Source organism: Dipodomys ordii, unplaced genomic scaffold, assembly GCF_000151885.1.
Source record: "Dipodomys ordii isolate 6190 unplaced genomic scaffold, Dord_2.0 Scaffold19, whole genome shotgun sequence".
Taxonomy (NCBI): domain Eukaryota; kingdom Metazoa; phylum Chordata; class Mammalia; order Rodentia; family Heteromyidae; genus Dipodomys; species Dipodomys ordii.
Genome location: NW_012267235.1, coordinates 2,009,458 through 2,028,131, shown reverse-complemented (window position 1 = coordinate 2,028,131; position 18,674 = coordinate 2,009,458). Strand labels below are relative to the sequence as shown.

General features: G+C 40.9%; 1 protein-coding gene across 1 annotated transcript in view; it reads left to right on the top strand.

The window, feature by feature from the left end:
- The window catches only part of Usp32 (ubiquitin specific peptidase 32), a 168,220-nt gene that overhangs the window by 131,733 nt on the left and 17,813 nt on the right, over nucleotides 1-18,674 (top strand). Inside the window, exons 21-25 of the mRNA XM_013013080.1 lie at nucleotides 428-539; nucleotides 4,731-4,942; nucleotides 5,721-5,905; nucleotides 13,017-13,103; nucleotides 15,456-15,576. Of these exons, the coding sequence (XP_012868534.1) occupies nucleotides 428-539; nucleotides 4,731-4,942; nucleotides 5,721-5,905; nucleotides 13,017-13,103; nucleotides 15,456-15,576 (717 nt within the window). The remainder of the gene's footprint in view (nucleotides 1-427; nucleotides 540-4,730; nucleotides 4,943-5,720; nucleotides 5,906-13,016; nucleotides 13,104-15,455; nucleotides 15,577-18,674) is intronic.

The window sequence follows — 18,674 nt, the reverse complement described above, 5'->3', positions numbered from 1 at the left end:
AGGCCCTGGGTTCGATTCCTCAGCACCACATAAGCAAAAAAAAAAAAAAAAGCCAGAAGTGGTGCTGTAGCTCAAGTGGTAGGGCACTAGCCTTGAGCTGAAGAGCTCAAGGACAGCACCCAGGCCCAGAGTTCAGGCTCCATGACTGGCAAAAAAAAAAAAAAAACATGAGAGAGGGCTGTGAAGGTGGCTTCGTGGTAGACTGCTTGCCTTGCATGCACGAGGCCCTGGGTTTGATTCTTCAGCATCACATAAACAGAAAAAGCCGGAAGTGGCACTGTGACTCAACTGGTAGAGCACTAGCCTTGAGCTGAAGAGCTGAGGGACAGTGCCCAGACCAAAAGTTCAGGCTCCATGACAGACCAAAAAAAAAAAAAATTCAGAGAGTTAATACTTCACTCCTTTTTCATCTTTCTTTTATTTCTAGAATTTGCCTCAGGACAACCAAAAAGTTCGCCTCTCAGTGAGTGGATTTTTGTGTGCATTTGAAATCCCCCTTCCTCCATCTCCAGTTTCAGAATCTAGTCCAGTACAAACAGGTAAGCTAGAATGAATGCTCTTTCTTATTATCTCAGCTTTAAAGATTGATCTAACATTTATCATTTTCTATTTATTGTGCTGAAGATATTAGAGCAAAAGAATCTTTGAGCCCTGACAAACCTTTTATGCTATTCAAAGAGATTTCTGAGGGAATTCTACTAATTACTTGGCTTACATTCTCCTTTTTTTTTGATAGATGAAAAGCCTGAAATTCAGAAAACCTAAGTGTATAAGCTAAGTATATAGATATTAGCTCAAATTCCAATAGCATTCAGATCTCTTTTAACTCCTTTCTGATACTAACATGGCACCATATAGTATGAGAGCAACATGCTACCAGGGAACATAAACAAAAATAGATGAATAAGAGTGTTATGCAATTATTGCATATGATACCGGTACCTTGTAAGTCTTTTTTGCCATTTATTTGCTTTGCTCATTCCTTTTTCTTTTTTGTTGTACTGAGGTTTGAACTTGGACTCTATCTTGTTCTTCCTAGGGTAATACTCTACTGCTGAGACACACCTCTGGCCCTTTGTTGTACTAATTTTTTTGCCAGTCCTGGGACTTGAACTCAGGGCCTGAGCACTGTCCTTGAGCTTCTTTTTGCTCAAGGCTAGCACTCTACCACTTGAGCCAGAGTGACACATCCAGCTTTTTCTGTTTATGTGGTACTGAGGCATCAAACCCAGGGCTTCATGCATGCTAGACAAGCTCTCTCCAGTAAGCCACATTCCCAACCTGTGTGCCAGTTATTTTTCAGATGGAGTCTCACTTTCTGATTGTGTCCGGGCCTCAGTCATGATCCACCTATTTTAGGCTTCTCTTCATAGCTAGAATGATAGGATGCTCCATTGGACCTGGCCCTCATTTGAAAAGGGGTATCCTGAACTTTTCTGCCTGGGCTGGCCTCAAACCCTGATATTCCTAACCTTTGATTCTTTGCCTCTCAAGTAGACTTTGTCCCCAATTTTTTTTTTCTGGTCCAGAGACTTGAACTTAGGCCTGGGCCCTGTCCTTGCACTTTTAAAACTCATAAGTAGCATTCTGCCATTTTAGCCACAGCTCCACTTCACTTTCTTTGGTAGTTAATTGGAGATAAGAGTCTTTCAATCTTTCCTGCCTAGGCTGGCTTCAGACCACTGTCCTCAGATCTCATCCTTCCAAGTAGCTAGAATTTAGCTAGAATTATAATACCCAGCTGACAGTCTCGTGTGTGTGTGTGTGTGTGTGTGTGTGTGTGTGTGTGTGTGTTGGCTTCAGACCACTGTCCTCAGATCTCATCCTTCCAAGTAGCTAGAATTTAGCTAGAATTATAATACCCAGCTGACAGTCTCGTATGTGTGTGTGTGTGTCAGTAGCCAGCCAGTTACTGGGTCTTGAACCCAGGTGTGTGTGTGTGCCAGTTAGCCAGCCAGTTACTGGGTCTTGAACCCAGAGTCTGAATGATATCCTTTAGCTTTTTGGCTAACGACTAGTGCTCTACCGCTTGATCCATACCTTCACTTCCAGCTTTTTGCGCTGGTTAATTGGCAATAAGAATCTCACACTTTTTTTGCCCCAGCTGTCTTGAAACTTCAGTTCCTAGATCTCAGCTTCCTGAATAGCTAGAATTATAGGCATGAGCCACTAATACGAGGTTTTGTTTGTTCTTTTTTACTGCTTATGATTATGCTAATCCTCCAATTATAAAGGGGTTCATAGAGAAGGAAGCTCCTCTCAAAGAGCATGTAGTAGATAGTACTAATGATGACTTGATGTTGCTTTCTATTTAGAATATCGCTGTTCAATAGAACTTTGCAGTAAAAGAAATATGTCTATGATCTTTGCCCTCCAATACAGTATCCATCAGTCATGTAAACTGTTAAGCATTTGAAATGTGACTAATAAGACTAAAGAAATGTACTTTTAATTTAAATTTTAATTTAAAAAGCATTAACTGTCTAGCAGACAGCATTTTGCATTCTTAGAGGAATAAAGAATTTAGACATTGATCATGATGCTTTGAATTCATAACCTGCTTTGTTCAGTGACAACTCCTTTGTACAAGTACTTAAAGATAACTGTGTGTGGTGTGTGTATGTTTATGTGTGTATGTGTTGGTCATAGGGATTGAACTCGGGGCCTGGGCACTGTCCCTCAGCTCTTCAGCTCAAGGCTAGTGCTCTACCACTTGAGCCACAGCACTACTTCTGGCTTTTTCTGTTTATGTAGTGCTGAGGAATCAAACCCAGGGCCTTATGCATGCGAGGCAAGCACTCTAACTCTGAGCCACCTTCCCAGCCCCTTAAAGATAATTTTTAAAAAACATTTGTGGGGGCTGGAAAGGTGGCTCAGTGGTAGAGTACTTGCCTTGCATGCATGAGGCCCTCGGTTTGATTCCTCAGCACCACATAAGCAGAAAAAACCAGAAGTGGGGCTGAGGCTCAAGTGGTATAGCGCTAGTCTACAACTAAAGAGCTGAGGGACGGTGCCCAGGCCCAGAGTTCAGGTCCCATGACCGACAAAAAAAAAAAAAATGTTTGTGGGACATGAACTCAAAGCCTGAGCACTTTGAAATGACAGGCATGAGCTACCTGCATCTGGCTTAATAAAAATATTTTTTAAAAAGTAATAATTTTAATCATAGCTTCTCATGAGGCTAAGATCTGAAGATTGCAGTTGAAAGCCTGTGAGACTCTTATCTCCAGTTGACCACCAGAAAACTGGAAGTGGCACTGTGTCTCAAAGTAATAGCATGCTAGCTAGCCTTAAGCAAAAGGAGCACAGGGACAGAACCCAGGCCCTGAGTGTTCAAGTCCTTTGACTGACAATAATAATAATAATAATAATGGGAAAGAAAACAAATTATAGAAGTGATAAAAGATAAAATTATTTGCCAAGCATCAGTGGCTCATACCTATAATCCTAACTCTCAGGAGATTTGAGATATGAGGATTGCAGTCAAAGGCAGTCCTGGCAAACAAATTCTAGAGATTCTTAGCTCCAGTTAACCAGCCAAAAGCTGAAAGTAGAGTTGGGCCTTGAGGTAGAGTGTCAGCCTTAAGCAAAAAGCTATGGGTCAGTGCCCAGGCCCTGAGTTCAAGCCCCAGTAGTGGCACAAAAAGCAAAAACTGAAAAATAATTATTTTCTGTGTACTACATTATATTTTGGGTTTTTTGTTTTGTTTTTTTTTGTTGGGTGTGGGGCTTGAACTCTGGGCTTGGGCGTTATCCCTCAGCTCTTCAGCTCAAGGTGAGCGCCACTTCCAGTTTTCTAGTGGTTTAGTGGAGATAAGAGTCTCACGGACTTTCCTGCCTGGGCTGGTTTTGAACCACATTCCTCCGATCTCAGCCTCCTGAGTAGCTAAGATTACAGGCATGAGCCACGGATGCTCGGCTTACATGATATTTATATGAAGTTTTGCAAAAGTCTTAGTTTCTTATAATCAGCTTCTTACTTTGCTATTTAAAAATAAATATGAGTAATATAAGTAAAATCTAAATTTAAGCCAGGCGCCAGTGGCTCATGCCTGTAATCCTAGCTACTCAGGAGGTTGAGATCTGAGGATTGATGTTCAAAGCCAGCCCGGGCAGGAAAGATAGTGAGACTCTTATCTCCAATAAACCACTCAGAAAACTGGAAGTGGTACTGTGGCTCAAGAGCTAGAGTGCTAGCCTTGAGCTGAAGAGCTGAGGGATAGCACCCAGGCCCAGAGTTCAAGTCCCATGACTGACCCAAAAAAAAAAACTCCAAATAAGTCTATAATTGTTACTTGAACTGCAATTTCTCTGTGTTCTATATAAAAGAAACTATACTACAAGTGGTCCAGATCCTTAAATACTTGAGAAATGCCAGGTGCCAGTGGCTCATGCCTATAATCCTAGCTACTCATGAGGCTGAGATCTGAGGATTGTGGTTTGAAGCCAGCCAGGGCAGGAAAATCCATGAGACTCTCATCTCTAATTAATCACAAACCAAAAAAAAACAAACAAACTCAGAGTTAGAGCTGTGGCTTATGTGGTAGAGTGCTAAACTTGAGCAAAAGAAGTTCAAGGACAGTGCCTCTCCCTGAATTCAGACCATAGGAGCAGTGCATGGTGCACGTGCATGTGCACACGCGCACACACAGACACAAAACAAACCTTAAGAAAAGAATGAAAATGAAGGTACCAAAGCTTAAGTGCCATACATATCTTTGAATTTATAGATTTCTCCTCTTCTCCATCTACAAATGGGATGTTCAGCCTAACTACCAACGGGGACCTGTCTCGACCAATATTCATCCCCAATGGAATGCCAAATACTGTTGTGCCATGTGGAACTGAGAAGAGTTTTACAAATGGAATGGTGAATGGTCATTTGCCATATCTTCCTGACATCCCTGTTACAGGATACATTGTTGCAGTCCACCGAAAAATGGTTAGTTATATTTTAGGCAACTTATTGTTTATCCTGCCACTGCCATTTATGAAATACAGCTATTTTCTGTCTGTGTAACATCTTCATTTTAATACATTTTCATAGCATATGTTATAGTCAATATATGAAATGGCATTCCTCATGTATTAAGAGGCAGCAGGATAGCTAATATATCTGAATATGACTTTCTTTTGAATTTATGTCTATTGTGTGTTCATGTGCCTATAGGCATAAATATCTTCTCTACCATATAAATGTGAATGCCTTTGGAGGTTTTGCTCTTGTCATTGTATGTATTTTTTGGAGGGATATAAGAATGTTCTTTGACAGATGTTTCAATTACTGAAATTCAGGATTGACAGATAACCCTGAAGCTGGTATTACCTCAACCTTTTCATGGCTCCATTTAACCAATTCTTTTCAGATTAATGAAGAGGAAGTCTATATGTAAAGAGAAGAGTATGATAATAACTAATTTGAATTCTTGATTTTTTTTTTTTTGGTTGGTCATGGGCTGAACTCTGGGCCTGGGTGCTGTCCTTCAGGCTCTTCAGCTCAAGGCTAGTGCTCTACCACTTGAGCCACAGCACCACTTCTGGCTTTTTCTACTTATGTGGTGCTGAGGAATCAAACCCAGGGCCTCATGCATGCAAGGCAAGCACTCTACCAGTGAGCTACCTTCCTAGCCCTAATAACTAATTTGAAAATGAATGGTTAATACATGTTATTGGCAGAGACCTATCTTTCCAGTTCTCTCTTCTCTTATTTGTACATACAGATGAGGACAGAACTGTATTTCCTGTCATCTCAGAAGAACCGCCCCAGCCTCTTTGGAATGCCACTGATTGTTCCCTGTACTATGAATACCCGGAAGAAAGACCTATATGATTCAGTTTGGATTCAAGTATCTCGATTAGCCAGCCCACTCCCACCTCAGGAAGCTAGTAATCATGCTCAGGATTGGTAAGTTCAAGGGCTTATCTTAGACTAGTGCTTTCTAAACTTTACAAGAATAACATATATGATTTATTTGTAATATATAGGAGGCATACTATGTCAAATTAATTTACTCTGAACAGAACCGCTCAGAGCATATGATTTAACCATTTGATCTGTTATTTTGAGGAGAGACCTTACAATTTCCTCTTGTCATCTACATGATCTGATGTTTAATACTGCTTTCATTCTCTAATCTTTTGCCTAAACTCTTCCTGCTAATGCTTCAGGTAATATCCTTGTCTTCTGTTATTGCAAAAATAGAAACTATGAATGGAAATTTATCATCTCAGTCTTGTGTAAATCAGAATAGGAGTGACTTATTATGAGAGACCATAAAGTCTCATTCAGTGATTCCATTGAATTGTTTCCATAATGTATCTTTCAACATGAAATAATTTTGTAAATCTAGGTATAGATAATAAATATTTTCTGTTTTCTTTCCATTCCTTCTACCGCTATTCTGTTGTGATTGTAATGGCCTATATCTCAGTTGAACTAAAAATAATTTCTTGCCATCATGGTACAAAGGGGAGTTCTATTTCTATAATAACGGAATACAAAATTTATGTTTACTATGATGAGTCTTGATAAAGATAGGGCTTGAGGCATGCAAATAAATATTAAAGGAAAACTAGATAATGATAAGGAATTTAGTTGAGCATTTTAGTAGAGTAACATTAATTTTAAAGTATTGTTCTGATTGAGTTAAATGGCTTCTAAGTGAGGATTTTTCCAGAATTTGCTAACTATATGTAAATTATAGGAAGGGAGAGGGGGGCAAACTAGGTTTTCAGCCTGAACTGTTGTCCATGAATGTTGGACTACTTAGTGAAAAGAAGAAAACTGGAAAAGGATTTTGACAAGAAAAGAATCTAGCTAAATCCAAATATTTTATTGCATTCAAGTCGGAAATTCACCTGAATATCCTCTTCTGAAGATATAATCATGAGTGTCCACAACAAATAGTTTTTGTTTGTTGTTGTTATTTGTCAGTCATGGGGCCTGAACTCTGGGCCTGGGCGCTGTCTCTCAGCTCTTGAGCTCAGGGCTAGTGCTCTATCACTTGAGCCAAAGTGCCACTTCTGGCTTTTTCTGCTTATTTGGTGCTGAGGAATCAAACCCAAGGCCTCATGTATGCAAGGCAAGCACTCTACCACTGAGCCATCTTCCCAGCCCTTGTTGTTGTATTTTTGTTGGTTGGGGGGCTTGAACTCTGGCCTAGGCTCTGTCCCTCAGCTCTTCAGCTCAAGGCTAGTGCTCTATCACTTGAGCCACAGCACCACTTCCAGTTTTCTGAGTGGTTTATTGGAAATAAAAGTCTCACTGTCAGGGCTGGGAAGGTGGCTCAGTGGTAGAGTGCTTGCCTTGCATACATGAGGCCCTGGGTTTGATTCCTCAGCACCACATAAGCAGGAAAAAAAGTGGTGCTATGGCTCAAGTGGTAGTGCACTAGCCTTGAGCTGAAGAGCTGAGGGACAGCGCCCAGGCCCAGAGCTCAGGCTCCACAATTAGACCCCCCCCAAAAAAAAAGTCTCACTGTCTTTCCTGCCTGGGCTGGCTTTGAACTGAGATCCTCAGATCTCAGCCTCCTGAGTAGCTAGGATTACAGGTGTGAGCCACTGGTACCTAGCAAATAATTAGTTTGTAAAGTGTTGAGATAAAAAATTGTATGACTTAAGAGAGTGAGATTTAGAGAGCATGTCTAAGACCTAATTCCTGTTGAATTTTAATTAAAGGTTAAAAAAAGAAAGGAAAACAAACATCTAGTAATGTAAAGAAATTAAGGATGAGCAATCAACAAAGGTTAAGTGAAAAAAGTATTTCCAGGAAAAAGTGATCAGTTGTTGGAAATCAGATTGAGTAAAAAAAAGATTGATACTTGCCTACTGCATTTCATAAAATGACGATCTTTTTTTTTTTTTTGTCGGCCCTGGGGCTTGAACTCTGGGCCTGGGTGCTGTCCCTCAGCTCTTCAGCTCAAGGCGAGCGCTCTACCACTTGAGCTACAGCGCCACTTCCAGTTTTCTGGTGGTTTATTGGAGATAGGAGTCTCATGGTCTCTCCTGCCCGGGCTGGCTTTGAACCGCGATCCTCAAATCTCAGCCTCCTGAGTAGCTAGGATTACTGGCGTGAGCCACCAGCGCCCGGCTTTAAAATGAGGATCTTTGATGACCTTTGTGAAATCTACTAGTGATATAGTACTGATGAACACATGAAATGGAAGCTGACCTAGGTTGAAGAGAGAATTAAAAGAATAATGAGTTTATGTTTTACAAATAGCTACTGATGGGGCTGGGAAGGTGGCTCAGTGGTAGAGTGCTTGCCTTGCATGCGTGAGGCTCTGGGTTCAATTCCTCATCACCACATAGCAGAAAAAGCCGGAAGTGGTGCTGTGGCTCAAGTGGTAGAGCACTAGCCTTGAAGTGAAGAGCTGATGGACAGCGCCCAGGCCCAAGGTTTAGGCTCACGACTGGACCCCCAAAAAAAAAAAAGATTAATTTTTTTTTAGTACTGGGGATTGAACTCAGGGCATGAAGATTGCTAGGCAGGCACTCTATAACTTGAGCCATGCCTCTAGCCACCATGTTTAGCATTGATTATTTTCAAGAATAAATCTCACTATAGCCTGGCAGGTCCAGATTGCAATCATTCTGTTTGTGCTTCTCTGTGTCACTAGAGATGACAGGTATGTGCCACTGTGCCAGCCATTGTGCTTCCTGTGTAGCTGCAATACCAGGTTGTGTGTGTGTGTGTGTGTGTGTGTGTACCACTTCATCTAGCCATTGTTTGAGATAGTCTTACAAACTTATCCCCACCTCCCATGTAGCTAGAATTACAAGTTTGAGCCACTGTACCAGAGCCCTCTGATTTCCATCTAATGAATCTAATGAGTTACAACAAAAAGCAAAAGTGATCCAAATGTCTTATAAAGAGATGAATGAAATAGCCTAGACAAAAGAGCTAGGAGTGTGCTAGGCACCAGTGTCTCACGCCTGTAATCCTAGCCATGCAGGAGGCTGAGATTTGAGGCTAAGATCACAGTTCAAAGCCAGCCTAGACAAGGAAAGTCTGAGACTTATCTCCAGTTAACCACCAGAAAACCAGAAGTGGCACTGTGGCTCAAGTAGTAGAGCACTCGTCTTGAGTTGAAGAGCTGAGGGACAGCATCCAGGCCCAGAGTTCAAGCCCCACAACTGACAAAAAAACAAGGGCTAGGGGTTTAGCTGAAGTGGTAAGAGCACCTACCTATCAAGTTGAAACCCTGGTACCACTGAAAAGAGAGAGAGAGAGAAATGGAATCTAGTGCTGATATATGCTACAACAAAATGTAATATATATCAAATAGCATTCAGCCATTAAAAGGAATGAGAGCTGTGTGTGGTGGCATAACTCACACATGTAATCCCAGTTACTCAGTAAACAAAGTTGTCAAGACCACATTTGGGGTGGGGGGGAAGGGAAGGGGAAACAAAGGAGGAGACAACAGAGGCAACAATGCTTGATAAGAAATGTACTCATTATCTTGCCCATGTAATTGTAACCCTTCTGTATGGTATTTTCACAATTAAAAAAAAAAAAAACTGGCTGCTCAGGAGGTTAAGATCTAAGGCTGGAGCTTCAAAGCCTGACCAGGAAGAAAAAATCCTCCAGACTATTATCTCCAATTAACCAACAAATATTGGGAAATGAGAAACGGGGCATTTGGTGGCTCATGCCTGTAATCCTAGCTACTTGGGAGGCTGAGATCTAAGGATTAACCCTAGCAGGAAAATCTGTGAGACTCTTACCTAATTAGCTACCAATAAACCGGAAGTGGAATTGTGGCTTCAAGTGGTAGAGTACTAGCCTTGAGTGAAAACGCCAGACAAGGGGACCTGGCCCTAAGTTCAAGCCCCAAAGCTGGCACCATAAAAAGTGTGGTGAGAGAAAGGGTAACATTGTCCAAAAAGAAATTTACTCTTTATCTGACTTATGTAACAATAACCCCTCTGCATATCAACTTTATAATAACAATTTTAAAAATGAAAAACAAATGTGATGCCAGTGGCTCACACCTATAATCCTAGCAACTCAGGAGACTGAGATCTTAGGATCACAGTTCAAAGCCAGCCCTGCCAGGAAAGTCCCTGGGACTTTTATCTCCAATTAACCACCAAAAATCCTGAAGTGGAGGTGTGGCTCAAGTGGTAGACTGCTACTAGCCTTAAGCAAAAAATGCTCAGGGACAGTTCCTGAGCTGAAGCCCCAGGACCAGCACACATACACACAAATCCAGGCATGGTGGTATTGCCCATAATACCAGCTATAAGGGAGTTATAAATAGGAGGATTACAGACTAGACTTTCCCTGAGCAAAAGGTGTGATGCCCAGTCTGAAAAATAGCCTAGACAAAAGGGTTAGGGGTGGTTTGGCTGAAGTGGTAAGAGCACCTACCTAGCAAGTTGAAATCCTAGTACCACTGAGAGAGAGAGAGAGAGAGAGGAGAGGGAGGGAGGGAGGGGGAGAGGGAGAGAGAGAATCTAATGCTGATATATGCCACAACATGGATGAAGCCTGAGAGCATTATACAACTTGAAATAATAAGCAAGACAGAAAAGGACACATACTGTATGATTTTTTTTTTTTTTTTGTCGGTCATGGGGCTTGAACTCAGAGCCTGAGCACTATCCCTGAGGTTTTTTTCTCAAGGCTAGTGCTCTGCCACTTGGAGCCACAGCACCACTTCCAGTTTTCTGGTAGTTAAATTGGAGATAAGAGTCTCACGTGGGCTAGGAATGTAGCTCAGTGGTAGAGTGCTTGCCAAGCATGCATGAAGCCCCGGGTTCGATTCCTCAGTACCAAATAAACAAAAACTGAGTAGCTCTCTGTCTCTAGTGGTAGAGCACTAGGCTTGATCCAAAGAAGCTCATATACAGTGCCCAGGGCCTGAGTTCAAGCCCAGCCCCCTGACAGGCAGAGAGAGAGAGAGAGAAAGTCTTAGAGTCTTACAGACTTTCCTTCCAAGCTGGCTTTGAATAGTGATCCTCAGATCTCAACCTCCTGAATAGCTAGGATTATAGGTGTGAGCCACCTGCACTCTGTATGATTTTACTTTTAGTAGGTATCCATGGTAAGCAAATGCACAAAGGTTAAAAAAAAATTGATTTGAGGTAGGTACCACTAGTTTATACCTAGAATCCTAGGTACTCCCAAGGCTGAGATCTGAGGATTTTTTTTTCTTTTTTGGTCGGTCATGGGCCCTGAACGCTGGGCCTGAGCCTGGGTGCTGTCCCTCAGCTCTTCAGCTCAAGGCCAGCACTCTCCCATTTGAGCCACAGCACCACTTCTGGCTTTTTCTGCTTATGTGGTGCTGAGAATTGAACCCAGGGCCTCATGTGTGCAAGGCAAGCACTCACTCTACCACTGAGCCACCTTCCCAGCCCCTTAAGATTACTCTTCTAAGGCAGCCCAAACTGAAAAATCTGTGTGACTCTTATCTCTAATTAATCATCAACAAAGCTCGATTGGCCAGAAGCTATTGGTTCACTCCTGTAATCCTAGATGCTCTGGAGCTGAGGTCATATGGATTGAGGTTGAGAGCTAGCTGAGGCAGGAAAATCTGTTATTTCCAATTAACCAATAGAAAACTAGAAATGGTGCTATAGGTAAACATGGAGAGTGCTAGCCTTGAGCAAAAGAAAAGAAAAGGCCCTGAGTTCAGACCCCACAACTGACAAAAAAAGCTGGGTTAGGGCTGGGAAGGTGGCTCAGTGGTAGAGAGCTTGCCTTGCATGCTCAAGGCCCTGGGTTGGATTCCTCAGCACCACATAAGCAAAAAGAAAAAAGCCAGAAGTGGCGCTGTGGCTCAAGTGGTAAGAGCGCTAGCCTTGAGCTGAAGAACTGAGGGACAGCGCCCAGGCCCAGAGTTCAGGCCCTATGACCGGAACCAAAAAAAAAAAAAAGCTGGGTTGGAGGCATGGCTCAAGTGAGAAAGCACCAGCCATGAGCAAAAAAAAATCAAGACAGAGCCCAGAACCAGCTGCTCATGCCTCTAATCCCAGAGACTGAGATCTTTAGATTGTGGTTCAAAACTTATCCAAGGAACATACATTCCTGAGTTTCTTATCTCCATTTAACCAAGAAAATGTCATCCCTTTGTATCTAAGTTATTTTATGTTAAAAAAAACAAAAACAAAAAACAAAGCTGGGTGCTGGTAGCCCATACCTGTAAATCCAGCAAACTCAGGAAGCTGAAATCTGAGGATAGTGGTTCAAAGCCAGCCCAGGCAGAAAAAGTCTATGAGACTGTTCCTTCTTTTTCTCCCCCAGCTTCATGAACTATAATTGGTAAATAGAAATTGGAAAGTTGCTTTGTTTTCTGGGGGAGGTGTGTGCTAAGAATTGAAACTAGGGTTTTTCACTTGATAAACACTCTTTTAGCCCAGGAATTATATTTAAATACTAGACGTGTTATACAGATATATATATATGTACTTATTTGTATATTAATTCTGCTTCTTATTGAAGCAAGATTAGTAAGTTTTATTAAAATTTAGAGAAACCATGTCTTATCTTTCCATAATTGTTAACAATTTTTAAGAGCTACGCGGAGGCAATACCTTATAGCTTTGAATAGCTATGGTCGGGAAAAGGAGATCGAATCCTAACGTACTACAAACGGGGAATTTATTTAAAGAAGCCTTCAAATATACAGCCTCCTATAGTGTGTCAATGTTCTAATCTTGGAAAGGTCTAATTATTTTACTTTAATGTGAATTATATTCTCTGATAAAATAAGAGCTGGAGAATAATTGTTATTTGATTTCATGACCTCCTTTGTAAAAATGTTCATGGACCATGTATACTCTTGAACATCTGGCAGTCTAGAGTGTGTACCCCTCTATAGCTTACTGTGACTACTACACGGTTGCAGTTAATGGATTAGGATGTGCAGTACCCAGCTGTCTGCATGAGCATACCTGCTAGGCAAATGCTTTTTCCTAGAGAATCACTTTAAGAGGAAATGAATATGATTGGCTTGCAAACCAGAAATGCTTCTAAGACTTTGGTTTGTGTATATTTTCTTCTATTTCAGTGATGACAGTATGGGATATCAATACCCATTCACGCTACGAGTTGTGCAGAAAGACGGGAACTCCTGTGCTTGGTGCCCATGGTATAGGTAAAGTGATCTTCTGCAAAGGAAACATTTTATTAGAATTGCAGCATCAGATATTTCACCTTTTTTATAGGACTGCCAAGATTGAGGCATAATAGTGAATAATGTAAAGCTTGAAGTAGTAAATGTAGGAATTGTTCATTTCTTCTTCATGAGATTAGCTAGTTTTACAAACTATACCTCCAATTCATAATACATAATCATTTTTATTCCAAATTTCTTTTTTTCTTTTTCTTTTGTTTATTTAAATGGAGTCTTGCTATGTTGCCCTAACTTTTTTCAAGTCCCTAAACCCAGTTTATCTTCCAGTCTCAGCCTCCCAAGTACAGAGTGACTTAGACCATGCCTGCTTATTATTAGTCTAAACTTTCTATGATTTTATATATATATATAATTTTTTAAGTTTGGCAATTCTGAGCCAGTAGAACATAGTCTCATAACTAACTAGACTTTCTAGAAATCTGTTTTTGGTTTTTCAAAGAGTTGTAAAGAATGATGGATCATTTCTGGGACAGCAGGGAAAGAAGCTGATAATAGTCAACTTTTAGAGAACTGCTATAGAGTTAACAAACTGAGTCTCAGATAGACATGGGAACCATGGCCCTGTCATCTTTTTTCCTGCAACTCCATGAACTTTTATATATTTTAACATGCCATTTTACAAATCAGATAGGTTGTTATTTTACCTAAAAGCATTATGTAACTGAATTTAGAATTTCTTTTGAGCTGTATTATTTCAAAGAGTCAGTTCTGCTGTCATTTATTTTGCCATTTCTGTATGTTAACAAATGCTTAGTATAAATCCAAAGACTGAGAAGCCCTAAGCATAGTTACCTGAAATAATAATTATTAATAAATACAATTAGCCAGACATGGTTATAGCATGGCACATGTCTGTTATCACACTTAGGAGGCTGAGGCAGGAGGATCTTGAGTTCAAGACCAGCCTGGGCTACATAGGAAGACTCTGCCTTACCAAAAAGGAAACAAACAAACAAAAGCCAAGCACAATGACTCAATCCTGTAACCCTTAGCTACATGGGAAACAAAGATCAGGAATTGAGGCTAGACCTGGCATAAGAAATTCACCAGAATCCAGGTGCCAGTTTACTCAGGGACATCAGGGGACACCAGTAGGAAGATCAAAGCCTAGGCCAACCCAGGAATAAAGTGACCCTACCAAAAACATACCCAAAGCAAAGCCAGGTACGGGTGGCTCATGCCTCCAATCCCAGATACTTGGGAGGCTGAGATCTCAGGATCGCAGTTCAAAGACAGCCCAAGAAGAAAATTCCAAGAGACTTTTATCTCCAATTAACCATCAGAAAACAGGAAATGGTGCTGTGCCTCAAAGTGGTAGAGTGGCTAGCCTTGCGTATAATTGCTTGGGAACAGCACCTTGACCCCAAGTTCAAGACTCTACTACTTGAGTCACAGCTCTCCTTATACAATTTTAGAGGTTAATTGGAGATAAATTCTTCCCAGGCTGGCTTTGAACCATGATCCTCAGACTAGGATTACAAATGTGATCCACCAGTGGGTGGCACAATACTCTCTATTTGAACAATAATTACACAGAAAAGGTGGAACAAGGGTAAACAAATACAACAATGGCACTCACTAGATACTATGTGGAAAATGAACTGTACATCTTGTGGGTGGAGATAAAAAGAAAAAACTGGGAGAAAGTAAGGGAAGGGGAGACATGGTTCAGAAAGAATTATACCTGACTGATGTAACTGTAACCCCTCTGAATATCAACTCTACAATAACAATAAATAATAAAACATCTGAAACAAAAAAAAAAAGAAAAAGAATTAAAGCAAAAGGACTGGGAGTGTAACTCCAGTGGAAGAGTACCTGCCTAGCTGGCACAAGACCTTAAATTCAAACTCCTGTACTGGGAGGGGGAAAAAAATGGGTTGGTGCCATGACTAATATGATAGAGCACTGCCTAGCAAGCAGAAGGACCCTAGTTCAAATGTTAGTAGCAAAAAGAAAATACTGCCAGGCGCTGGTGACTCACGACTGCAATCCTAGCTACTCAGGAGGCTGAGATCTAAGGATCGAGGTTCAAAGCCAGCCCGGGCAGGAAAGTCCCGTGAGATTCTTATCTTCAATTAATCACCAGAAATGGCGCTGTGGCTCAAGTGGTAGAGTGCTCACCTTGAGCTGAAGAGCTAGGGACAACGCCCAGGCCCAGAGTTCAAGCCCCACTACCGACCAAAAAAAAAAGAGAGAATTTGAAGTTGGAATCCCAAGGGAGTTTTAAAACCAAGCTTGAGTAAAACATAAATGTTTTTAATTTGAAGTTTTAGATTCCTTATTTCTTTATAAATCTTTTTCCCCTTTTAGATTTTGCAGAGGTTGCAAAATTGCTTGTGATGAAGACAGAGCTTACATTGGAAATGCCTCTATTGCTGTAGATTGGGACCCCACAGCCCTTCATCTCCGTTATCAAACATCGCAGGAAAGAGTAAGTGCTCAGGTCTACCATAAATGATGAAAAGAGGGTGTGAAGTAGAGTTTGGGTTTTTTTTGTTTATATATTTTATGATATTGAGTGTTAAACTTGGGATCTCTTGCTTGCTAGGCCAATACTGTAAGATGGTAATTTTTTATATGAGAGATTGTTTTTCTCCAGTTTAGCTGGGTTGTGATTATTTAAATACAAACAGAAAAATAGTTATTGGTATTCTCTATGGCACTTGATATATTGACATGGTTACTTGGCCTTTTTGTTTGTTTGTTTTACAATGCCTGGAATCAATTGAGCTCAGTTGAATCAATTGGGGCATTAAAATTCAAAACTGCTACCAGGTACCAATGGCTCATGCTCATAATCCTAGGCTGAGATTTGAGGATTGAGATTCAAAGCCAGCCCAGATAGGAAAATATGTGAGACTTTTTTTATTTTTTGGTTGGTTGTAGGGCTTTAACTCTGGGCCTAGATGCTTAAGGTGAGCTCTCTACCACTTGAACCACAGCACCCCTTCCAGTTTTCTGGTGGTTAATTGGAGATAAGAGTCACAGACTTTCCTGCCCAGGCTGGCTTTGGATCTCAGTCCTCAGATCTCAGCCTCCTAAGTAGTTAGAATTACAGGTGTGAGCCAACAGCACCTGACAGTATGTGAGACTTTTATCTTCAACTAACTACCAAAAAGTTGGAAGTGGAGCTGTAGCTCAAGTAGTAGACCACTAGTCTTGAACACAAATGCTTAGGGACTACACCCAGACCCTGAGTTCAAGCCCAAGGACCAGAAAAGTTTTTTTTAGAAATTTTATAATACTTGTAACATCTAGGCATTCACACACAGTGAGATCAAAGGAGGACACTCTTAGGAGAGGAGCACAAAGGTGCAATGCCTGTGTGCATCTGATCACATAAGATAATATTTATCAAAATGAACTCCAGGAAATTGAAACAAGAGATTTTTTTCTTTGTTGTTATTTTTGTTTTCATCTTGTTTGTTTGTTTATCTGTCTTTGGGAGGGTAAGGAGAGCACAGAAATGGAGGGACAAGGGTGAACAAATGTAGCAGTTGTTCTTACTAGATACTGTGTTGAAAATGAACTATAAAACTTGTAGGTGGGGACTGGAGAAAAACACTGGGAGAGGACGAGGGAAGGGGTGATATTGTCCAAAAAGAAATGTGCTCTTTACCTGACTTATGAAACTGTAATCCCTCTGTATATCACATTTATAATAACAATAAAAAAATAAAATACCTGTAGCAAACTAATCTTGTAACAAAACTGCCATTAAGAAATTATTCTCTAACCATAACATATCAAAAATACCTTTCTATTTGTTAAACATCCCTGAAGCTGTAGCATTTTATAACCACAGTAAGTTCACCTGCATTCCAGGGGAATAGCTGTTACCTTTAATGGGTATAATGAGTATAAAAAAGAAGGTAACCAGGCACTGTTTGGTACTAACTACTCAGAAGGCCAAGATCTAAGGATCACGATTCCTGCCAGCATAAGCAGGAAAGTCCACAAGACTCTTATCTCCAATAAATTACCCCCAAAGAAAGCTGGAAGTAGAGCTCTGGATCAAATAGTAGAGTGCTAGCCTTAAGCAAAAAAAGCCTAGGGACAGTATCCAGGCTCTGAGTTCAAGCCTTACAATGGTGGGGGGGGGCGGCGAGAAGTTCAATCTCATTGAGGATTTATACTTTGGATTACTCTACTTCCACTCTTTAGCCAGAGAAATTGTTTAAAAATTTTAAACAGGTTACTAAAAACATGTTTAAAAAGAAAAAAAAAGCCAGGTACCTGTGGATCATGCCTGTAATCCTATCTACTTGGAAGGCGAGATCTGATGATTAGCCTCATAGCCAGCCTAGGCAGAAAAGCCCATGAGATGCTTACCTCCAGTTAATCACACAAAAAGCTGGAAGTGAAGCTGTGGCTCAAGTGCCCAAGCCCTAGTTCAAGCTCAAGATCAGCACCAAACAAATAAGAATAATAAAAGTGGGGCTGGGAAGGTGGCTCAGTGGTAGAGTGCTTGCCTTGCATCCATGAGGCCCTGGGTTCCATTCCTCAGCACCACATAAGCAGGAAAAAAAAGCTGGAAGTGGCATTGTGGCTCAGGTGGTAGAGCACTAGCCTTGAGCTGAAGAGCTGAGGGACAGCGCGTAGGCCCAGAGTTCAGGCCCATGACTGGACCAAAAAAAAAAAAAAAAAAATTAAAAGTATATTACATTTGAGTATCCTGATTTTAACATTTTATAATGAATTTCAAAACAGAGTATAAACAAACAAACAAAAAGCCAGGCTTTTGAGGTATGGCCAAAGCAGTAGAATGTCAACTGAGCAAGTGTGAGGCCTTGAATTCAAACCCCAGCACCAGCAAAAGAAAAAGATACATCAGAGATTGCAGTAGGTATTCTGTCTATATGGCCCTTGACAATTGGGAATTTCCTTATTACTAAAAAACATTGCCAGGCACCAGAGGTTCATGCCTATATTCTTAGACATTCATGAGGCTGAGACCTGAGAATCATGATTCAAAACCTGAGCAGGAAAATCTCCAATTAACCACTGAAAAGCTGAAAGTGGAGATGTGGCTCAAGTGAAGAGCAGCATCAACCTTGAATTAAAAAGCTAAGCAGGAACATGTGGTCCTGAGTTCAGGCTCCAGTACTGACACAAAATAATTCAATTAAAATTTAAAATTAATAAACATTCCCTCTAGATAAGTTAATAATATTTATTGACGTTTTCAGGACTAGGGATTCAGGTAGAAGAGTACTTGCTTATTTAAGTACAAGGCACTGAGGTCAAGCCTTAGTACCACTGCCACTCCCAATACAAATAAATAACTTCTTTTTTGCTGTTAAGCAGTTGAGAAAATCCCAATTCTGGATCTAATTCCTTATTTCAATCCCTGAGTATGCCCCACATTCACTGAATGTCCTGGTAGCCCCTTTAGGACAAGAATGAGTATAATTGGTGAATTCTTTTTTTTATTTTTTTTTTATTTTTTGGGTCCGGTCGTGGGGCCTGAACTCTGGGCCTGGGCGCTGTCCCTCAGCTCTTCAGCTCAAGGCTAGCGCTCTGCCACTT